Source organism: Wasmannia auropunctata, unplaced genomic scaffold (assembly GCF_000956235.1).
Source record: "Wasmannia auropunctata unplaced genomic scaffold, wasmannia.A_1.0 LD336038.1, whole genome shotgun sequence".
NCBI classification, from domain to species: domain Eukaryota; kingdom Metazoa; phylum Arthropoda; class Insecta; order Hymenoptera; family Formicidae; genus Wasmannia; species Wasmannia auropunctata.
The window spans coordinates 2,011,680-2,034,603 of record NW_012026852.1 but is presented as its reverse complement, the minus strand read 5'-3'; the positions used below and the strand labels follow the sequence as shown (position 1 = coordinate 2,034,603).

The window sequence follows — 22,924 nt, the reverse complement described above, 5'->3', positions numbered from 1 at the left end:
ATATATATATTTATATAGATTTATGTATACTATACGCCCACATGCGGATGCGACGAGATAGAGAGAGAAAGAGAGATAGGAGGGACGAGAGTGATGACTTCTTGCGATCGGGATACATCACAGGAGAGGAGCGCAGGGGAAAAACTCGCAGAGGGGGTGGGATGCTCGTTTTGATTTTTCGACCGGCTGGCACGGTGCAAGCTTTTACCTCTGCACCGTGTTTATCACGTCCTTTATCGTATTCTGCACGTCACACAAGAGTCTCGTGTTCTCGGTGATGTTGCGCGTGCCGGCGGCCCGCAGCTGCCTCGCCTGCAGCTCGAGCCGGGTGAGCAGGTCGCGGAACTGGAATCTCGCGTGCGGCGCGATCGCCGTGTCCGTAAGGTTGACGCACATGCCGTGCAGCAGACCGACCTTGTCGGACAGCTGCAGCCAGCTGGCCATGACGATGGTGGGGCTGCCCTTCAGATTCAGAATACTGTTCTCTATGACATTCGAGATTTCCATCACGCTGTGCTTCGCCCCCTTCGTCGTCTCGCCGCTGGTCTGCTTCTGGCCGCCGTCATCGTCATTCTGCGACGACTTGTTGCAATTCGGCGTGGCGTATATCGAGGAACCAAAGTGTTTGCTGGAGGGTCCGAGCGGTTTCAACGGTTTGGCCGGCACGATCGGCTTCTCCACTTCCAGAGTTACCGTGGACGACGAGGTCGGCGGCCACACTCGCGGATCGCTTTTGCTGGTCGAGCTCCTGGTCGAGGCACCGCTGTGATCCTCCGGCGAGTCCTCGCTCGCAACGTCGCCGGTGTCTTGCTTGCTACTCGCCCCTCTCACGTTTAATTTAGGACTAAGTGGTTGGTTATCACAAGAAGCCTCTTTGTTCTCCCACAATTTTTTTAGGCTACTAATACTGCCGGTGCTGCGGCGCTTGTCATCGTTCGCGTCGTCCACGCCGGACGACGAGTCCGCCGAATCCGCGACGTTACTCCCCTGCGTGGTGTCGTCGAAACGCGACGACTTGCTCCTCTCGTCCGCCCTCTCCTTGTCGGCGTTGTCGACCTTTCGCAATCGGGCCTTGAAATCGATTATCTGCCCGTCCGGATTCTCCTCCCTCTGCGGATTATTTCTCTTGTCGACCTTCTTCAATTTGAAACCTACGCTAGTGGCACTCAGTACGTGGCCCTCCGTAATCGGCGAGGTCATTGGGATCTCTTTGTGACTTGTGCTGCTCCTCTCGGGTTGCGCGCCCTGCATACCCGCGTGAACGTGCTCCTGAACGATGGACACGTCGTTGCTCTTCAACAATCCCGAGATCGCGTACTCGCTCGGGACGATATGCTGCCTACTGGCGGAATCCATGCTGAAGCTGGCGCACAACTCGGACAGGAGCTGCGACGCCGGGTCGAGTGGCGCCGCCGACAAAGGCGCATTGCCACCAGCGACGCTGCTGATCTTCTTCGCGGAGCCGGTACCACCGTGCTTCAGGTCCGCGCTCTGCTTGATCTCGTTGATCAGCTTGAGCTCCAGCATTTCCTTCATGCCGGGTTTGGACTCGAAGGTATCGGTGGCGCCGGCCCCGATTGCGGCACCGTCGATGGGCGGTGGCGGTGGCGGGGGCGGCGGTGGCGCTTCCTCGGGTGCCGCGATCGTCGCTTCCAACGATTCCGCTTTGATCGCGCCGCTGCTCGCCGTCTCCTTTGGCCTGTAAACTAATTTCTTCTCGTCCGCGGATTTACCGATGCCACTACCACTGCCACTGCCGCCGCCGCCGCCGCTGCCACCGCCACAGTGCGCATCGCTGGTAATCGTTTCCCGGCGTCGCAGATTCACGCCGAATCGCGAGCTAGCCTCCTTCACCGACGGTTCCGCGTTCCTCACATCGTTATTCCTATCGTCCTGATCGTGATCGCTGATCTCGTCTTTGCTCCGCCATTCCGCCTTCACCTTCCTAAGACCGACCGGCGAGGTCGCGATCTTCGCGTGAGAAGAGGACGTCTCGGTGCATGGTGATGCCGTTGCTATGGGTGGCGGCAGGTCGCAGTGATCGAAGGCTTCGTCTGGAGGCGGTGGTAGATCCACCGGCGGTGGCGGGAATTCCAGATCGGCCAGAGTCGGTTGGATCGATCTCGACGGGCTGGCGGTGCGAAAGCTGGAGTTGTTCGGCGCTCGGAAGGTCCGCAGGCCGATGCTCTCCGTGTTGGTCTTTCGGATACCCACGGCGCGACTGCGCGGCGAGTTCGGCGGTTGATAGGTATTCACCACGCCGCTCGAGGAGTTGCTGCGCGTCATCTGCGGTTGGCTGCGTAAATTGTTCTGGCGAGGTGAAAGGGAACGATGCTGCGGGATCACGTCGACGACGCTCGCGGTGATGATGTCCTGCTGCTGCTGCTGCTGCTCCATAACCGCATTGGCCAGAGAGGACGCGGCGATGCTCTCCTGATTCGGCGGCATGCCGCTCTGCCGCAGGGACTCCAAGTACGCCCCGATTCTGGCTCCTTTCGGCAGAGTGCCGTAGCGGTTGATCGCCCTCTTAACATTTTGCACCTCCAGCGCACCCACGTGTACCAGCTGAAATACATTTTCGCTCTAAATCGTGGAATCCCGCTGCCTCAGATCGAAGCATCGCAAGTTATTCAAGCAGTGCTAAATGCATTTACCATCGAAACGAACTTTACTCTGAGATTCTCAACACAGGCATATACAGAAATGTTATCGTTACGGTTTCCGATAATATTTAACATCGTAACACGGGTAAAGAAGGTATGTTTTATGTGTCTAGTATTTTATATAGCTCAGAAATTGTGGCCGCTCAACGTAAGATCATTGTACCTTCTGAGGCAGTACTTCCTTAGACGTGTAAGGTCGAGATTTAATTTGTTTCTGATTGCACGGTAAGTTGGATACTGGTTCCGGCGAGGTTGACGGTTGAGGAACAAAGTTATGTTCTGCTGTCCCTTGCGACCCATCTCCGTCGTCGTCCATATCGCAACCTCCTGTAGTAATTGACTGTGTAGCCATTGTCACGAGATCACGTGTGATACCTGAGTCGCCATTTAATAAGGTGTACTGTATACAATCTATATAGCTAACACATCTCTCCAGCATGTAAGCGCAACGCGTGTTATAGACATTTTCTGGAGGAAAGCTAAGAGAAAAGAATATTTGCGGCGCCTATCAATCTTAATCTCTGCTCTTCCTTCTCGCCACTCACTTCACTCCATTCATCCCAGGGTCATTCTCCTTTAATCGACATTCAGTTAACAGCAGATCCGCAAATTGTGCTCATTGTAATCCTATTCAGTTAGTTAAAAGAGTGCCATGACGTCCTCGACAATGAACAATCAGTGAGAAATGAGAAATGGTATATGACGTGTGTTAGTTTTATGAATGATTTGTTGTGACCGCATGAATAGATATGTATGAATGGAAGCTCAGTAAACTCACATAACACTGCTTGAACACAGTTGAGTTTTATACGATGACAAAATCGACGAAATAATAACTAACGCCCCTTGGCGCAGTTGAATGTTTCGATCTTTAAAATGAGAATAATCAAACGAAAAAAAAAAAAAAAAAAAAGAAATCAAAACGAGATACATATCTAGGAATCTAAAACTAAAGAAAAAAAAAAACGAGACATTCTACTTGTACCTCTGCGGAAACAAATATCATGCATGAGTATATATGGAGCCTGTTGGGTTTGTAACTCAGTACGATAGCAATATGTAAAGTAATCTCGTCCCCTTATTCGTACAAGTGGGAACGAAGAATTGTAAGCTACGACTTACAGTATGTACGAGATGCAGACGCTCGAGAGTATGCATTAATAAAATATATCCAAGTACTATTATATATACCGGAAATTAGTATTCGGCGTGTATTCAACATACAAGAGTATACATACTGGCTCGAGGAGAATGACCCACATTCATGAAGCCGTAAAATCACTGTAGGCGGAGATGCATATCAAAATTAAATTTCAAAAGTCAAAACTGAAAGTTAACGAAAGAAAATCAAAATGGAAGCGGCATTCGTGCATTCGTCATTACAACTTAATTTGATATAGTGGAATACCTTCAAAAATCTTATCAATACCATTTAGATCTGTGCCATCGTCAAGCGTCATAGTGCTCACTTCGACATTTTGCTGGTCTTGCTCTTGATAGGCAGAATCACGAAAAGAACTGCACGATGATAGCAAGCTGTCATAAGAAGATACATTGCTTCGTTATATATCGACTCATAATTGTTCATGTTTTGAAAACAAAAGATAACGTACCTCGTTCGCTTAGGAGGTGCTGGCGCTTGCTTTCCTTTTTTATTGGTGGATCTTCGCATTTGAACCATATTACTATTACTCCTACTTGATAAGCCTCCCATAAAGGTACTCAGCTTGGTGACCGCACTCGCTCCTTCTACATAAAATATACATTTTTTTGGCTATACTGAATAATAATTTTATAATATAAAGCGAGACATTAAATTATACCCAAGCGTTCTATTTTTTAAAGGTATCAGAAACAATAAAATTATTCAATATATCTGTGTATTAAAATTTTGAAAAATCAAACTTAAATTATATTTTTTTATCATTTATCATTTTTATAATCATTTTATCATTTATTGCAAGAACTATAACAACACCTTCTTATTTCAATGTTAAAACGTGTCACACTCATTATCGACTCGTTATTATAGCATCAAGGATTACCTTGCGTTATACCGGAAGAAGATAATTGCTCGGATACAAGAACAAGTCCATGGATATTTCCTGTACTTCCAGTCTGCGATTTTTTGTATGTTAGCAATGGAATTTCCCCCCCACCTTGAAGCTGCTTCTCTACCTCTGCAATACGTACGGAAACACAATAAGAGCGCAATTCTTGACACAAAGTAAAACTAGTTATCTAGAATATTCCATTTACCCTCGGTAATACTCGATTCTTGAAACATATTTTCTAACGAGTGATGTATCTCTTTAAAAGTTGGCCGCTCTGAAGCCGACCACTGCCAGCACTGACGCATCAGATCGTAAACTTTCGGTGGGCAACCGGGGGGACATTCCATTCGGTAGCCTTTTTCGAGCATGTGATAAACGTCCGTTAAATCGACACCGGGATAAGGGGACATTCCATAAGTAGCGATCTCCCACAGCAAGATACCGAATGCCCATACGTCAGACTATAAAAATCATCACTTATCAATATTCGTAATCTAGATAATTATACCTTCTTAACGAGATCTCTGTACCTTCGTGGAGAACTTATTGTACGCCAGACCCTCCGGCGCGGTCCACTTTATAGGAAATTTCGCCCCGGCGTGAGCTGTATACGTGTCGTCTCTCATCAGACGGGCTAGACCGAAATCCGCGACCTTGACGAGATGGTTCTCGCCGACCAGACAATTCCTGGCCGCGAGGTCGCGATGGATGAAATTTCTGCTCTCCAAGTAACTCATGCCGCTCGCGATCTGCGTAGCCATGTGCATCAGAACCACGGCGTTGATCTGATGCTTGCTCTCGTTCCGCAGGTAATCCAGGAGGTTTCCCTTGCTCATGAATTCCGTGATTATGTAGAACGGCGGCTCGCGCGTACAGACCCCCAATAACTGCACCAAATTCCGGTGTTTCATCTCCTTCATGATGGCCGCCTCCTCCAGGAAGTCCTTTAGCGCCATCGTGTCCTCCTTGAGCGTCTTAACCGCCACGGTCATGTTGTATCTCTTCCAGACCGCCTCGTACACGTCACCGTACTGGCCGCCGCCCAATTTATGCCTCATCACTATGTCCGTCCTGTTGATCTCCCATTCGTCCGGCTCCGGACTCAACGGGAAGACGGTAGGCTTATTATGCTTTGGTGCAGGATACAGCAGTTGCGTTATAAGGCCGTCGGCGAGCATTGAATGGTGATGCACCAGCTCGGCCAGCGTGTTGAACTTGCTCTCCGTCGTGACAAACATCTTTCCCTCGCTGTCCTCGTTGATCCTGTAGTGATACACCCGGCCCTCGTATCTCAGGGAAATGCTACGCTGTCCCGGACTGCTCTCCGACTCCCGTACGAGAAAACTACCGTTTATCCCCGAGCTCAGCAGATACTCCGCAGCATTTCTAGATATCCTCCCGTGGTACCAAGAGTGTTTCTCCAGGGAGTTGACGGGTGTCACGTAATTCGACGGTACCCATCCCACCTGCCCGGCGCTCGAGTGGGCCTCGCACCATTCTCCGCTTTTATTGTAACTTAGGATACGTACTTGTTCACCTGTTCGAACAAACATTGAAGAACAACATTTAAACTATGTTCAACTAGATTCATAAACGATTAACATGAACTCGTGTAAAATTCGATAAAACGTGATACTTATGTAACATTTAATAAAAAAAAAATAAACTAATACCCTTTTTCAGACTAAGTTGATTCTCCCCACCAGCTTGAAAATCATACAAGGCGACAAATAATTGAGGATCATCCTCCTCCTGTGCTAAGAGATTTTCCTTGCTAGTCCATCTGCATAAACATAATGGAAAATATTATTTCTAAAGCTAAATAATTGACGATATAAAGATGGCAGATTTTTTTGATAATCAGTGCATCTACTAGCTTCCTATTCAAAATTCTGAATTTTATAGATCGTAAAAAGAAATATATAGAAAAAAATGAGCTATGTAACAAGGAATTTCTTTCGTATAATAAAAATAATTTATATAAAACTGTTTTATAATCTAACCTTGCAGAAGTAATTTATATAAAACAGCTATTATATAAGCACGGTTTATGTCACTTCAGACTTTAAACAGCAAACTGACCTATTTGCCGCTTCAAGGAGTCCGCTAGCGGACACACCGCCATGTTGTTGAACATTAGCTTGCTGTGAAATTGATTGAACACTAGAGCCACTCGGGGGATCACCTTCTGGCAATGCTGGAATGTGAGGTAGAGGTCTACTTTGCAAAAGTGCCTCTGTAAAAAGAAAACGATACCTCTTTGTATCCTTCAAATGTAACCATCGGGAGGACTTCTAACATTGACAATCTCAAAGCAGTTGCTTATATGATATATAATGCAAGATGTTGGAAAAATCTCATAATTACAAAACATTTAACATACAATAAGGATGATTAGCTAGTCACGTCTGTATGTAATTTCACGCAGGTGATTTTCAATTTTTATCTCCCTTTCCTATGACACACACACGCACGCACACACACACACACACGCATACACACATGCTTGCGTGTCACAAAATTCTGGCTTAGCCACTAACGACCACACGTTATAATTCAGTAACATGCATGCCAATACGGACATTAATTTACACGTTAGAAAGTGTCATCATGGACTAGATTCCAAAGTGCTACTTTCTTATCAAGTGCTACTAGCCCGTGAAGATACCGCGACATCAAATCGCGTCAAGTCATGAAAGTACAACCGTGTCGAACACGCGGGGGAAAGCATGCCCAGTTCCACGGGTACGAGTCGCGGAACTATCGTGCCGTAACACGGCCGGAGCACCCGGTGGAACGTGTACGAGGACCGCTCGCGATCCCAGGTGAGATCGAGGCGGTCCCCCCAGGTGGCCGATAGGTTGCGTGCGTGCGTGTGTGCGCGTGTATGCGTGTTCTCACCGCTGTGCTCGGTGAATATGTTAGAGCCTATGACGCGCGTATCCTTGAGGCTCCTGGGCTGCTTGCGCGTCTGCCGCACGGTGGACCCGGCGGGGATCACCCTGTCCTTGGTCTGCTGGGCGCCCATAGTGTTGCCCGGCCGATTACCGTCGTACCATGCCCCTCCTCGCCCGCGGTACACCACCACCGCCGGCCCGGCTCTGCGTGCGGGGTCGCCCGTCTGGCTCCTGCTCCGGCCACCCTTGCCGCGCGCGGGGGGAGTCCCCCTTCACTTCCGGCACTCGGCAGGCGCCGGCGACAGGCCCGACATCGTCGTCGATCGTCGATTGTCGCTGTCGCTGTCGTCGTCGTCGTCCTCGTCCTCGTCCTCGTCCTCGCCGCCGTCGTCGTCGTCGATCGCGTAGCGCCCGGATCCGCGCGAGACACCGCACACCGCGAGCGTCGTCGGCCACGAGCGCGCGCGACCCACCCACCCGATCGAAGCGCAGATCACAGTGCGGGCCGCGGCGGGGCCATTCACATTTTTACATGTCAATTACCGCTCTCTCTCGCTGCCCCTCGCCATATTTGACAGCTTTTGACGTCGATTATTTAGTTTGTCGGTGCATTGCTGTGCGGCAGCACGACGCTGGGCGGGTTCTCATGCGGTGCCCCCCCCAAACGGGTGCCCCCGTTCGCACGTTCCTAATTCCGTGCCCGTCGTCCGCGCGTTAATGTATCGACATGTATACACCTGTGCCGCGAGCTCTGGGCGCAAAATGTCGATAATCACTTTTGTTCATTAATTGGATTTTTTCAACGATTCGATCTCTCTCTTCAGCCGAGTGACTTCTCTCTTGATTTACACGCCTATCGTATTTCTAGCGCGAAAGATTTAACGCGATGCAACTGGAAAAGAGAATGAATCTGATTAGAAGGGGTGGGGGATCTGTAGACGGATATGAAAATCGACCAATCACGGGACTGAAAATTTCATATCTTCTAAAGCCTCGTTCTTCGGCAATCAAATTTTCAGTACTTCCTTCTTTTCCTATCTTTCTTTCTAACGCGTCTTAAATTATACACCTGTTTCTCTTTAAATAAAAAAAGTCATGAATCTTGAAATGTATACAGCCTTTTATGAAGGAAAGCTCTCTTTTATGTAGAATGGGCCTTAAGCCTATCGCACATGAAATGTATAGGGTACCTTTCGTTTACATTCCAATTGACCAATCATAATCGATTATTCTTTTCGCGTCAGATAAATAATCGACTATGATTAAAAAATTTTTTAGTTCTTCTTTTTGCTTCTCTCTGGTTCAATATTTCACCTACACGTGTTAGGGCGAATTCACAGCTTGACAGAAAAGCGGAAAACAGAAAAGCAGAAGCCAATCAGAACTCGCGTTGGTAGTTAATAGTTTTTGCTTTCTGCTTTTTTTGCTACCAGTGCGAGTTCTGATTGGCTTCTGCTTTTCTGTTTTCCGCTTTTCTGTCAAGGTGTGAATTCGCCCTTATAAATCAAAACTAAAGCCTGTATCACATTACGCATTCGAGATTAAGAAATGTAAATTGAAGATTAAAAATTTACCAAATACATATTTAATTGTATTCCATTTTCTCCTGATTGGTTGAATTCCAATTTTCAATTGAATTTTAATATTGTATTACCGACGAGATACGATTAAAGACCCGAGCAAATTTTCGTGCCAGCTCGGCGGACCCAGCGGATAATTACAGGTAGGTAATTGCAGAGTGTCGATGTTATCGACTTTTGACATAAATTTGCGATTTATTTGAATAATACATTATTAAGATCATGATTTTTGTTATATAAATGCTTTATAAATAAGTATGAATACTTAAAATGCTATAATATCAAATATATTGCCGCAAAATTACATTTTTTTTTCAACTGTTTTACCATCTCTCTGGATAATCAAACACGTATGGTAACTATAAAAATGCAGTTTTAAATAAAATTAACTATTAGCAAGTTATAATACAGATGAATTACAATATACATGTTTAAAAAATATTGATCTAACAATAAATCATTAAATTAATATTATATTATTGGCTAAAATTGCTTAAATTTTAAGCAATTACTAAACCAGCCACGCTAACTCCCGTAAGAGTGTCGGTCTTTAATAATATCTCGTCGATAATTGTATATATAGTATAGAAATTTTCCTCGAAGCAATTCTGCCGATTGAATTAATACTTAATTAACTTAATCAAGATTTAGTTTAAATATCGCTATAAAGATCCCTTAAGGCGATTCTCATGCAATCGAACACGCCGCCATGATGAGGAGGCAGAGAATCAGAGATGGTCGCATCTCACGCGAGCCGCATGCCCCGCGACCGGATGCGACGATTCAAAAGCTGCCGCCATGTTGTTGTGTCACGTGACCGTCACGGGCAGGCTGGCGAGGAGCAGGCAGGCAGTGTGAGGTGAATGCGCCGGGTCAAGTCCGGTGCTGGGAGAGTCGATCGCAAAAATTCAGGCGTCTAATTAATACAAGGCGAGCTGAGGCGGCCCGGAGCGATGGAAGCGCGTAAGCTCACCGAGCTGCTGCGGGCGACGATTGATCCCGCGCAGCAGAAGGAGGCGGAGGAGCAGCTCACCCAGGTACGAGGCGCGAGGAAAATCTGCGAAGCGCGGTGGGACCGACCGTGGGTGAAAACGTGCTCGCGCGCGGATGCCCGGCGGACGGGTTAGAGAGAGAGAGAGAGGGGGCGGAGCAGGAGGGCGAACTTCCGTGCATCCCCGCGAACATGTGGCCCCCCCGTCCCGTGTCCGCGTACCCACGTCCCCGCGGGTTTCGCGCGCACGTGCTCGCCGAAAAATCAGGGGGGACGCGTCCTTGCCGAGGATAATGCCGGCGTGCTCTCCGCCACCGTTCCCGCCGCTCCGATGGCTTGGGGGGGGAGGGGGGTTTTTCTCTTTTCGGTGGACGCCCGCGATTCTCTCCTTCGCGATGCTGGCCCACAAGAGACGAGATCGTGAAGTGGAGCACGTTTTGTCCGACTCTCGGACGAACGCTCGCTCGCCTTTGTCGGACGACACGCGGAGAATATCCCGCGCTCACGCCCGCTAACCTCTCCTCGCACGCGGGTTATTCTCGGGATGTTCGGGGGGAGGGGGAGGGGGACTTGCCTTTGACCCTCGACGATTCTCGAGATCGTGCGGACGGATTCCGTTATACTCTCGTACGTCGCGTGCTAACGCGCCGTATTGTCCCAACGTGACTCATAATTTTGTCATCTATATATCGATGATATCGCCATCGCATTACTTTTGTATACTTTAGGTATACATGCATTATGTACACGCTATCTATTATTTACACACTCCACATTTCTATAAGTTATCACGAATTCGTAGAACTGCGGTAACACCAAAATGATTACGGTAATGCAACGGTGTTGACGTAAGCGGTAAGTCAGTATGATGTATACGCTTGAATTTTTCAGATTCACAAAATTATTGGTTTCGCACCGGCGCTCCTGCAGGTAGTGATGTCAAACGACGTCGACATGCCCGTCAGACAAGCCGGTAAATATTTATTTGTGATCCCGCGCTGTGTAACACCGAAGATAAAAGATGAAGCCTGATGGCGCAATTTTTTTGTTGTGTTTATAGGTGTAATTTATTTAAAAAATTTAATTACTTCAAATTGGGCCGATAAGGAAGTCGATAGTGGACCCATAGAATTTAGCATTCATGAGCAAGATCGTGCAATGATACGCGATACCATAGTAGATGCCGTGGTACATGCCCCAGACTTAATTAGGCAAGTTGCAATCCGACTTGTGTTGTCAATGAAAAAAAAAAAATATATATATATATATAAACGTATACATATATATTAAAATTATCATTGTATATCTGTACTGTGTGTTTAGAATACAATTAGCGGTATGCATCAGTAATATAGTTAAATACGACTTTCCTGGGAGATGGACGCAAATAGTGGACAAAATTACGATATACCTTCAAAATCCTGACGCTTCGTGTTGGCCTGGTGTTCTCCTCGCACTGCATCAGCTTGTTAAAAATTTCGAGTATGTTCGTTCAATACGCTTTCGGCATTCCGTTACGTAGAAAATGATTTTATAATGCTCGAACGCTTCTGATGACTAGGTACAAGAAAGCAGAAGAGAGGGGACCGTTAAATGAAGCAATGAACTTGTTATTCCCCATGATCTATCAATTGATATTACGCTTATTGCCAGATTCATCTGAGCAGTCTGTTCTACTTCAGAAACAGATATTGAAAATTTTCTTTGCACTCACACAGGTATGGATTATAGTTATAATAGATCTTTTAAGAATAAAGCGTGATGTTAGTTGAGGAAGTGTCTTGAAACCTAATAATTGTTGTACCTGCAGTACACACTTCCCCTTGACCTTATTTCGAAAGAGGTGTTCTCACAATGGATGGACGTGGTGAGACAGATAGCTGACAGACCGGTACCGCCGGAGACTAACAATCCAGATCTCGATGATGACGAACGCGCGGAACTGTGTTGGTGGAAATGTAAAAAGTGGGCGTTGCATATTTTACACAGAATGTTTGAAAGGTAATTAGTCATGTAGTCGTGATGGTCGAAAGTGACATTAAAAATAACAATAGTTAATAAGATGATAGTAAAGAGATAATTACATTCTGATTGTGCGCTGTTGATTATAGATACGGTAGCCCAGGAAATGTGACCAAAGAGTATAAAGAATTCGCCGAATGGTATTTGCAAACCTTCAGTGCCGGTATTCTCGAGGTTCTTCTAAAGATATTGGATCAATATCGTAGGAAAATTTATATCTCTCCCAGAGTAATACAGCAATCAATCAATTATATCAATCAGGGGTAAGGATCTAGCTCTATATGTTAATAAATGAAGACTTTATTGGATTTCGCAAGATTTAATGTTGATGTAAATTGAAAGATAAGAAATTAAAGATTTAATGTTGATCCTGATTGAACGTTAAATCTTGTCCACATTAAATCTTGATAAGATTAATGTTGACTTAAATTGATCGCTATAATATTTTTACGAATTTTTAGTGTGAGCCATGCATTTTCTTGGAAATTTTTGAAGCCTCACATGTTTGAAATCATACGCGACGTTCTGTTCCCCATTCTCTCATATTCTGCCTCAGATGAGGAACTATGGAACACTGATCCATACGAATACATTAGAGTAAAATTCGGTAAGTTCATTCAAGTTAATTAAAACGCATCGATCTGAAACTGGCGGAGAACCACGTATCATTGTTAGTGTAACGTATTTTCAGATATCTTCGAAGATTTTGTATCTCCAGTAACGGCAGCGCAAACCTTGTTACACTCGGCGTGTAGAAAACGAAAAGATATGCTGCAGAAAACGATGCAGTTTTGTCTGGAGGTGTTAACTAGTCCGAATGCAGACCCAAGACAAAAGGATGGTGCATTACATATGGTGTGTTTATGGCGAAATATGTTTCCTGTCTGAATTTTTTTTATGGCTACTCTACAATTTTTTACATTATTTTTCACGTTATATTTGCACGTATGTTTCATATATTGTTAATGATATGTTAAATTATGCCTTATTTAGATTGGAAGTTTAGCCGATGTTTTGTTGAAGAAGAAGGTTTACAAGGAACAAATGGACAAAATGTTACTGCAATACGTATTTCCCGAGTTCAGCAGTCCCCATGGGCACATGCGAGCGAGAGTAAATAAAATGATAACTACTAAAAGTAGAATAATTATTATTGGGCTTGTTTTTTTCAGCTGGACTTCTTGCACGATTCACGTTTTTCCGGTTTTTCTCCGCGTTAGAGAAAAAAAGAAAGGGCAAATTGTATAAGAAGTTTAGCTGAAAAATATTTTATTTTATTTTTAAGCTGAATTTTTTACACACTGTTCATTTTTTCTCTTTTTTTACAGGCCTATTTAATAATTATGTGATACAAGTATAATGATTATAATAATATTTAATGCATTGACAATTATTAATTGTGCTTTCAGGCCTGTTGGGTGATGCATTACTTCTCGGAAATTAAGTTTAAATCGGAACAAATTTTAGTCGAGGCGGTCAGATTAATTACAAATGCTCTTCTGACTGATCAAGATTTGCCTGTTAAAGTCGAAGCGGCCATAGCACTTCAGATGATGCTTTCGGCACAACCGAAAGCTCAGAAGTACATCGAGCCTTTAATTAAACAAATAACGCTCGAATTGTTGACTATTATCAGGCAAACTGAAAACGACGATCTGACGAGTGTCATGCAGAAGATCGTCTGTACATACACCGAGCAATTGGTCCCAATTGCTGTAGAAGTTTGCCAGCATTTGGTAAGCTTATGTAGCATGTAATATTGTGAAGATAGAATTAACTTATGCTATATATGGAATACATTATTATGTTATATGTTCTTTATCCAGGCTGCTACATTTAGTCAAGTGCTCGAAACAGATGAAGGTAGCGACGAGAAGGCGATAACAGCAATGGGCCTTTTGAACACGATAGAAACGCTATTAACGGTGATGGATGAGCAACCCCAAATTATGTTGCAACTCGAACCGATTGTGCTCCAAGTAGTCGCTCATATCTTTAGAAATAGCGTAATGGGTATGTTCTTTTACATTAAAATTTTTATTTTTTTTTTTGTTTAAGAATATTTAATAACTTAAATTTAATTCTTGATTTTAACATGGATTTTAATAATTCAGTAATTATATTCTTTGCTCAATATTTACGTTTCTAACGTATTGTATTTGTTGATAATATATATTAGGGCTGTTACTTTTTACCTACTTTCGAAGTTTTGAAAAATACATTAAAAATTTGAATTTTCTTAATTGGATTCTTTTATTAATCATTATCTTTTTTTATTTACACATGTATCAAGTTTAATTATTAATTTGTAATATTTCGGGTTATAATACTTCCAAATTTTTTAGGAATAATTTCGTATGTATGTTAATTCTTTTTATTTACATTTGTAAATTTTCTGAATAAATTTATTATTTACTTGAATGCATTTTTTAAAACTTTGAAGCTTCGAATCTTCGAAGTTTGAATGTCGAAGCCTTTGAAGCAAATCATCAGCCCTAATATATATCTCTGTAATATGTTTATTATTATTTATTTAGGAGCACATTATGAAAAATGAATTTCTTTTCTTTAATCAGAATTTTACGAAGAAGCATTATCGCTAGTATACGACCTAACGGGTAAAGGTATATCCGAAGACATGTGGAAAGTCCTAGAACTTATGTATCAACTCTTTCAAAAGGATGGCTTCGACTATTTCACTGACATGATGCCTGCGCTACATAATTACATCACCGTCGACACCCAGGCGTTTTTATCGAATGAAAATCACATTGTTGCCATGTTCAATATGTGTAAAGCTGTAAGTACTAATGGAATATTCTCTCTATACACTGTAGTATTTTTATTTTCTAAACAAAATTCTATGTTTTCTATATGTTGTAGGTTCTGACTGGTGAGGGCGGTGAAGATCCAGAGTGTCATGCTGCCAAGTTACTAGAAGTTATAATTTTGCAGTGTAAAGGACATATAGATCAGGTAACGTTATGTAATACCGTAATATCCGCGAAAATTACATGCAAAGTCTTATGACTTATAAAGTATGGTACTAAATAAAACGATTCAATTTTTTTATTTTAGTGTATACCGTCGCTTGTGCAATTAGTCCTCGAACGCCTAATGCGCGAAGTTAAAACTTCGGAGCTGCGAACGATGTGTCTTCAAGTAGTCATTGCCGCGTTATACTACAATCCTGCTCTTTGTCTGGAAACAATGGACAGACTGCAAGGAAACTTCGATCAGTCGACGGAACCGCTGGCTTCGCGTTTTATCAAACAATGGATCAACGATACTGATTGCTTTTTGGGGTATGTGTTTTTGTCATGTAAAAACGTTTTAATGCGAGATTACTGAAATAAAGATGTGAAAGTTTGGAATATTATCTCTTGCACTTGTAATAACGAATTGCGTGATTTTCCTCCACAGCTTGCATGATCGGAAATTGTGCGTACTTGGATTGTGTACGTTAATCAGTATGGGTCCTGCAAGACCGCCTGCTGTGAATGAATGTGCCACGCAAATTATTCCATCCTTAATCTTGCTATTCGAAGGTTTGAAGAGAGCGTATGCCGCTAAAGTCACGGACGGAGACGACGATGATGAGAACGAGGAGGAAAGTGATATTGAGGAAGGTGAGTGTTTCGTATATAAATGATAATATCCGACGAGCTAATCCAAATTCGATTTTTAGAGGTCTTATCATCGGACGAGGATGATATAGATGATGCCAATCAAGAATACCTCGAGAAATTGCAAGATAAAGTAACACGAACATCTGCTCAACATGGTTTTAACGTTAACGCGACTATACAAGATGGTCACGGTGATCATAGATCAGACGACGATGACGACGATTCGGAGTATGACGGTAACGAAGAGACTGCTCTCGAAAGCTATACTACCCCCTTAGATTCAGAGGATTCCAATCAGGATGAATATGTTGTTTTCAAGGAAATTATTCAAAGTAAATATATGAAAAAAATAATATTTAAAATAAATCAATTTCAAGATACGCATTAAAATCTACATTTCATAAATCTGTATTTCTTATTTTTAACTAGATATTGAAAGAACTGACGTGACCTGGTACAGAGCCTTGACGAGTCTTCTTAGCCCTGAACAAGAGAAAGCTCTGCAAGAGATTATTCTTTTGGCGGATCAACGCAAAGCGGCTTTAGAGAGTAAAAGGATCGAGCAGAGCGGAGGTAATTTCATACTGCTTTCAATAATTGAGAATAATTTTTCTTAATTACTACATGAATTAATATGTATTTTTCTTTTTACTTTGTGTTTTAATCCGTATATTATTTTATGTATAAATTTATATAATTCTTTAAAATTTTTTAGGCTATGTCTTTCACTCACAGACTGTGCCCACCTCGTTTAATTTCGGTGGAACACCCTTAAGTCGATAAAGACTTATAATCATTACAATTTTAGATTAACTAAGTAAGTAAACAAATTATACAGAATCTGACTTGGACGTTTGTAGCACGTGATCATTATCCACATGATCCCACACACATATTTCGAAAATATTACGCATTTCCTATTTACTATTTTTGTGTAAACTAATTGTACATTTATTAAGACAATTCAACAAAAAGTCTTACTTTAATACGATACGACACTAAAATTTTAACTTCATAAGATCCATCAATCTTGTGCATACTGTTTTACGACGAGACAGCAGACTTGCTTTTTAGTTATCATGTGAAAAATGTATAGTCTCTTTTTCTACACATTTATTATGCAAATAACAATTTAATTTTTTTGATTCAGGTAAAAAAAAAATATTACTTCCTGTCTAGCAAGCTATTACGCGTTTTCTTGACAATTTGAAATTACTTTGTGAATTATATTATTGGAATATATTTTGCTTTCAGATTTTGCATGGCCCTTGGTTAAGAAAATTTCAGCATAGCTTGCTAGATATATATTCTCGTATAAAATGTATATTTACTCTCGATTACTTTAACCTAAAATTTATTTTAGCAAAAAGAAAAAATTGCTTAGTTGATAAAATATGTGTTACAAAATATGAATATGTTAAATTGTTGGTATATAAATATATCAAAAGAAAACTTTTGAGTATGTGTATAAACTACGTTATTTGATATTATTAACAATTAGTTCAGTAAAACATCATGCCGTACGCTATCCAGATATATTTGCGAATTGCTGTTCTGCTGAAAAGAAAAAAAAAGACGTAACTTGTCAGGGCTGCTAGACGTATAATTTGCAAAAATTGTGTCGCCTATCAGAAAGATATTTAGATAAGAGTAATTAAGATGTTTGAATAAACACTGTCTTTTTTTTTTATTTTAAAGTCCTTGTTAAAATGTACATTGTATTATATATGGCCAAACATTTTTTCTGCAGTTACCGATCACTTTACATAAATCCCAGCACAGCTTGCTTTATTTTGAAAAAGATAAGTTCTGCTATATATTTTGCGCTGTCCAAACTATGTACCCTGAAGGATGGAGCTGCACCAGTTGATTTAACAAAGCACTTTGAATAGCTTCTCTAACGGAGTCCCTGTAATCTTAGATCTTGTGGACTAATATCCATACTGTATTATAAAAGGCATTAACGCGCGCGAACACGACAAATGTAAGCGGAGCTCTTTCTTTCACGAGGTATTGTAATTACGTAGGACGAAACTCGGAGCAGAAATAAACTATAAATATCAGAGCCCAAAATGATAAAGGCGTACAAAGAAGAGGTGTTCTGTGCTGTGGTTAGTGAAATGATATTACTGCACAAGGGAGTGCTTTTTATATCAGAGAATGCATGTCAATTACGTGTCGCTTCAGAGTATAAATTGTGATCTTTGTATCTTAAGTCCAAGAGTTTGTACTAAAATGTTATTTGATAGTGAAACTATGTTGTCAAACATTTTGTTGATAAGGATATATGTGTGCTTCTTTATGATACATACTCGACCAAACTTTTTATTCTGTTTATCGAGGCTTATCTGTTTTCCATATAAAGCTGCAAGAAATTGCTGTGCAATAATTTTTAATCATATTTACTCCAAATTCAGTTCTTTCCCTAGTAAAGATTCTGTATAACAGGGTGCATGCAAAAAAGTACAGCGTATAGCGTAAAAAAGAAACGATACATAATAGACTTCATCAATCATTAATTAAAAATCAGAAACACAGAATTGCCGATAATTGAAAACTTAGAATTTTAACTCCAACTCTTTTTAAAGAATTCGACGTAGGATATTTCATGAAAATGTCCTTGTTAGAAATGTGAGGGAAAAAAGAATAAATTTCATGACTTTTTAATATACCTAGAGCATATTAAAAAGTTACACATTTTTTTTAATTTAATGATAATAAACGTTATTAGTTTTAAAAATTTAAATAATAATATAAACGATATCAATAACATAAGTCAAGGATATAGAAGTGTATGTGTATTATTGCTCAATATTTTTAAAAGTATTTGTTATACATAATGCGCCTGTTTCTCTAAATTCAAAAAGCCAGGGATACTTGTATGTAAACAGAATGATTCAAACTGTTTCAAATATTAGAAAGTTACATAATTATGATCGATGAATTACATAATACTTCGAATTGATAAAATAGTACATAAATTATTATGGAAGAATGATTTTTGGTATACATCTTAAGATGGTCATTTTTCTAACATAATTCTTAAATAAATTGCTGTATTTCTTATATTCGCCATTTTTATTTTGCAGTGCCCTGCTTTTAGATTGGCTCGTTTAGAATTATGACTATTGATTTCTTGCAGTGCTTTATCAGAGATATATGTGTAACACGAAAGTGATTTTTAACATGGTATCCGTTTCTCATAAACAGAACGACGCAATCAAATAGAGAGATACCATCGCTCCTCGCACTGTGATTTGAACTCGTGACCCATCCATTTGGTACGGTTTTAATGTCTTTGCATGTAATGTGAGAAAATTAATTGATTGTGTCACAGTTTTTTCAAATGAAAATATTAAAAAAAAAGTGCCTTGAAACGTTAACGCGCAGACGGGACCTAAATTAAAGAATACAGCAGAATAAGCTGTAGGTCGGAGTGAGGCCAGGACACTTCTCTAGTTCATAAGTTCTATAAGTACTGTATTAAAGAATAATAAATTAAAAAGTAACTGATAGAGAGAAGAGACGAAAAAAAAAGCTGTTCCTTTGCTCTTTATATAAGATACGAGCCGTAAACTTCTTTGTAATGAATATTTACCACAACACATATTCTTTCCGTAGTTTTTATATAACGAATAAAAATATAAATTATTAATAAATAATCGTAGCGGCGACGAGTCTTACGATAAAAATCACATGTACGCTTAAGTCTTGATATTGTATAAACTTGATAAGAGGTAAGATAACTATACTGGTGCTTTAATAATAACGGATGAAGTTTATAGAAACTTCATTATATTAAACTAAAAATGTAGTCTCTATGTTGCATCTGTCATTTATTTATTTATCCAAGACCTTTATTTCTGAAGTTTACAATATGTTTGTGGATTAGCATTTAGCTCTCTCTTACATCTGTCTAAAAATTAAATATATTTAGTAAACAACAAAATATACGCAATCAATACAGTAATTTGGAATTCACAATTGTAGAATTATTTTTTAAGTAAATTATAGAAATTTAGAATCTAGAAGAAAGATAGTGAAACATTAAAATTTTATTTTTAACATGTAATTTCAACGTGTAAAAAAATTGTTTTTTCATAAATATTGGATAGTTTATCTCACGATCATCTTTTAACTTATAACTGGTAATTATGCATATTTATTATTATGAATTCCAAAATACCTACAGATTGAAGAGATATATATATATATATATATATATATATATGATGTTACCTAAATATTCCGATTTTATACATCAATACAAGAGCAAATAGCAGAAAGAAGTATCGGTGGCACATTTCAACACACTTTGTTATAATAAGTATTTCTGTGATTCTTGCATGTATCAATTTCTCTAAACTACATTGAGATATGCTCAATTATTTTATATAGACTCTGTACAAGCGTGTGACGTTCAAAATATACTTTCCAACATTTCTAGTAATTACGAAGTATAATAATAAATTAAATTTTTGTAGCATAAATCTCACGATTGTATTATAATCTCGTAATTGTTTTAGTGACTCCTGTAAGGTTTGTACTTGTACATAAAGCAAATCAATCTCGCTTTAGTGTGAAATAAATTCAAACTTGTTTTATAAAAAAAAAAGAAAGAATTAGATCGTTATTTTTATATATGTATATCGGAAAGAAATCTGTTTTGTCGGGTTTAAAAATATGCTGTTTGCGAAAATCCAAACGAAACATTTGCAGTTTTGTAACAGCCTTATATTCCATTTTCAGTCAATACATAAGTTACTTGTACATATATTTAAATGAAGAGCAGATTTCAGATAGATGCTACGGCGAATAATTATTGTGAAAATGGGTCACGCGCGCGCGTGCCGCTCCCTAGAAAATAAATATTTCTTAAATTAAGATACCTATAAAAACACGGAAAAAAAGACGGGTTTAAAAATTCAGGATCCAAAAACCTTCCAATTTCGGGTCCAGAATTGCATATGTATGCAGCACAATCAAACGTCTCGCATCCGTAACATCTATTTATCTGCCAAATTGTCAAACTATAATTCTACGAGCCCCTCAACACTGCACTTCAAATTCACTAAAATAACGCCACGGCCAATAAACATTTTTCGATAATCATCGGAAACGACGGAACGGAACAATTCGCCCACGGGTTTTGGCTAACGAAAGAGCAGGTTTTATCTCCAAATTAAATGTATATAGGCCTGGCAAGACATAAAGAAAGTAAATATGTTAATGTTATCACGCATGTGATAATGAGGACACCGTGCGGTCCTACACTCATTCCGTAGTTCAGGATCTCTTCACCTACAGTGAGTCCTTGGAGAAGCGTGTACAGTATTGACGGCGAGGCACTGTATCACTTGAGACACCGTTCAAAATACAAGGATCCTACGTAACCACCCCGCATCGCTTTCGCTACGTTTTGTTCGAAAGCCCTTCTGTTGTTCTGTAGAACTTCCGCCGCGTCCTTATTTAACGGATCCTCAGGATTTGGTTCCTGCAAACACATTCATTCCTCTTAATTTGAAAAAAAAAAAAAAAATTATTAGAGATGTTACAAATATTATCACACTGAGATTACATTCTATAAATTTTGCTGTTAACAAGAATCTCTTTCTGTTACACATATGTGTACATATAAAGGAACAGAATAAACAAGATTCTATTGCATATGTATAGTTTCCATTTGCATGGCAAATTGAGTCAGAAATGATAGCGGAATTATACGTACTAAGAAGAGATACTGGAGACCATAAACGATGGAGTTGATCGTGAGTACGGGCTTCCAGTCCTCTCGCAAAATATTGAGGCACACATTACCGTCCAGATCGATATTAGGATGATAAACCTGAGTCTCGCACTTCACCTTAGGCGGCTCGTGCGGGTAATTGGGCCCGACTTTAAAACTAAACACGAACCTACCGCCTTTGTAAAATCCCTGAAACAGTTAAACGAACCATCAGATCGTTCATCAGGCGATACGAAAACCACTGTCGATAGGAGCACCCCGTCGCGGGTATGGACACTGAAAACAATTGTCAGATTTCCAACAGGACGAGAGTGACATCGATCCGATCGACCGTGGGGGGACCTGCAAGGTGCTCCGGGCGAGCGTGTACTCACTTCATCTGGACAGATGATTAATTTAAAGCTTAGCAAATCGTCGGGATCCGGGAATTCCGTGCCGCACGTTTTCGGGAGGTTGAGTTCGTTTATGTCTGAAAAAGAGGAGCACACCAGGTGAGAAAGAGGGGTAGGGGGCGCGGAGGGGAAGAAAACGGCGAGGAATAGACCGAACGCCGTCGACGTCGCCGTTGCACCGGCAAATACGTGTGTTTCCGCGAACCTTTCGTGATCCTCAGCTGTGCCGCGGACGCCTTCTTCTGGGTGCCAGCCTTGGGTGACTCGCCATCTTTTTTCGCTTGTTTCAACGAGAATAGCTTGATCATAGTTAGATCGCGCGCTCAACGCCGACGCCGGGCTGGCATACAAGTGTCTCGGGCACGAGCCGCGGTCGCGGACGGCATACAAGATCGTGCCCCAGCGAAATCCAAGAAACGATCCTCCTCTCTGACACACACACGCACACACACACACATACACCACGGGGGGGATCAATCGCACCACCAGCAGCACACGGTTGGTCCCGCAGCAATCGCACGCAACCAGTGCAACCACGCCGCACAGGCGGTGCAGGCGGTGCAGCGGCTAGTGTCACGTGGACGGACGGTCATGGGCGCGCTGATGCCACGGCACGGCGTGATAGCGAACGCGACCATTTGGATTTCTCCCTTATCGCGTGTCGGTAATTCCCTCCTGTCGGTAATGCGCTTCATTACCGACGGCGCGCCGCGCTCAACTGGAGCCCACCGAGCAAGTCGCTGGGCTGTACCGTAAATTAATAGCCGTTGCCTTTGACGTCAGAGGTCGCTGCCGTTGCAAGCCGGCTCGCGGCGTCGTTCTTTTCCCGGGCGAGCTTCGCGGCGATCGCACGTAAAACGTAAAAAGCGTGAACTTTATACTCGCGTTATAGCGTTGCGCGGCTTCTATTCTAAGGTTAGCTATTTACACGAAGGAGATTCAAAAGATTT

The 22,924-nt window shown here is 41.5% G+C and overlaps 4 protein-coding genes across 8 annotated transcripts in view; 2 read left to right on the top strand and 2 right to left on the bottom strand.

Moving 5' to 3' along the window:
- Window positions 1–204: 204 nt before the first annotated feature.
- LOC105452099 (tyrosine-protein kinase Abl) lies at window positions 205–7,745 on the bottom strand. Its single transcript, XM_011692954.1, has 10 exons — window positions 7,619–7,745; window positions 6,800–6,953; window positions 6,391–6,500; window positions 5,248–6,254; window positions 4,923–5,178; window positions 4,709–4,843; window positions 4,277–4,412; window positions 4,072–4,199; window positions 2,827–3,038; window positions 205–2,565 (listed from the first exon to the last, which is right to left on the bottom strand). The coding sequence occupies exons 1-10, from the start codon at window positions 7,743–7,745 to the stop codon at window positions 205–207; spliced, it is 4,626 nt and encodes a 1,541-aa protein (XP_011691256.1).
- Window positions 7,746–10,021: 2,276 nt separating this feature from the next.
- Window positions 10,022–18,902, top strand: LOC105452098 (importin-7). Of its 3 annotated transcripts, XM_011692952.1 has the most exons (20): window positions 10,022–10,231; window positions 11,077–11,158; window positions 11,246–11,396; window positions 11,509–11,667; window positions 11,747–11,903; window positions 11,996–12,186; window positions 12,297–12,470; window positions 12,669–12,814; window positions 12,899–13,062; window positions 13,201–13,320; window positions 13,617–13,943; window positions 14,034–14,220; window positions 14,784–15,007; window positions 15,091–15,183; window positions 15,286–15,512; window positions 15,631–15,836; window positions 15,896–16,168; window positions 16,266–16,409; window positions 16,552–16,653; window positions 17,091–18,902. In XM_011692952.1, exons 1-19 carry the CDS (start codon window positions 10,148–10,150, stop codon window positions 16,617–16,619), a joined length of 3,177 nt encoding a protein of 1,058 aa, XP_011691254.1. In that variant the 5' UTR covers window positions 10,022–10,147; the 3' UTR covers window positions 16,620–16,653; window positions 17,091–18,902. The 3 variants fall into 3 exon arrangements, with proteins under 3 accessions (XP_011691254.1, XP_011691253.1, XP_011691255.1); XM_011692951.1 differs by having other exon boundaries at window positions 16,552–18,902; XM_011692953.1 differs by lacking the exon at window positions 10,022–10,231 and adding an exon at window positions 10,991–11,014 and having other exon boundaries at window positions 16,552–18,902.
- Window positions 18,903–19,659: 757 nt separating this feature from the next.
- LOC105452096 (NEDD8-conjugating enzyme Ubc12) lies at window positions 19,660–22,515 on the bottom strand. 3 transcript variants are annotated; one of them, XR_974677.1, is made up of 5 exons: window positions 22,180–22,515; window positions 21,957–22,051; window positions 21,565–21,771; window positions 20,777–21,330; window positions 19,660–20,693 (listed from the first exon to the last, which is right to left on the bottom strand). XR_974677.1 is itself a non-coding variant. In XM_011692950.1 (5 exons), exons 1-4 carry the CDS (start codon window positions 22,280–22,282, stop codon window positions 21,190–21,192), a joined length of 546 nt encoding a protein of 181 aa, XP_011691252.1. In that variant the 5' UTR covers window positions 22,283–22,515; the 3' UTR covers window positions 19,660–21,034; window positions 21,142–21,189. The 3 variants fall into 3 exon arrangements, 2 of the variants coding, with proteins under 2 accessions (XP_011691252.1, XP_011691251.1); XM_011692950.1 differs by having other exon boundaries at window positions 19,660–21,034; window positions 21,142–21,330; XM_011692949.1 differs by having other exon boundaries at window positions 19,660–21,330.
- Window positions 22,516–22,798: 283 nt separating this feature from the next.
- Window positions 22,799–22,924, top strand: part of LOC105452095 (RAC family serine/threonine-protein kinase homolog) — a 52,078-nt gene continuing 51,952 nt past the window's right edge. The window contains exon 1 of the mRNA XM_011692947.1: window positions 22,799–22,889. The gene's annotated coding sequence lies outside the window, so the exon portion shown is untranslated. The remainder of the gene's footprint in view (window positions 22,890–22,924) is intronic.

Bases quoted from the DNA above. Each gene is read 5' to 3' on its own strand.
- LOC105452099 (XM_011692954.1), bottom strand. From the start codon at position 7,745: ATGGGCGCCCAGCAGACCAAGGACAGGGTGATCCCCGCCGGGTCCACC. The intron at 6,954-7,618 runs GTGAGAACACGC...TTCTTTTTACAG, and splicing joins CATATTCACCGAGCACAGCG to AGGCACTTTTGCAAAGTAGA. The intron at 4,200-4,276 runs GTACGTTATCTT...TTCTTATGACAG, and splicing joins GCACCTCCTAAGCGAACGAG to CTTGCTATCATCGTGCAGTT.
- LOC105452098 (XM_011692952.1), top strand. From the start codon at position 10,148: ATGGAAGCGCGTAAGCTCACCGAGCTGCTGCGGGCGACGATTGATCCC. The intron at 11,668-11,746 runs GTATGTTCGTTC...TCTGATGACTAG, and splicing joins CAGCTTGTTAAAAATTTCGA to GTACAAGAAAGCAGAAGAGA. The intron at 15,837-15,895 runs GTGAGTGTTTCG...TTCGATTTTTAG, and splicing joins GGAAAGTGATATTGAGGAAG to AGGTCTTATCATCGGACGAG.
- LOC105452096 (XM_011692949.1), bottom strand. From the start codon at position 22,282: ATGATCAAGCTATTCTCGTTGAAACAAGCGAAAAAAGATGGCGAGTCA. The intron at 22,052-22,179 runs GTTCGCGGAAAC...CCTCTTTTTCAG, and splicing joins ACAGCTGAGGATCACGAAAG to ACATAAACGAACTCAACCTC. The intron at 21,331-21,564 runs GTACGTATAATT...ATGTGTTTGCAG, and splicing joins GTCTCCAGTATCTCTTCTTA to GAACCAAATCCTGAGGATCC.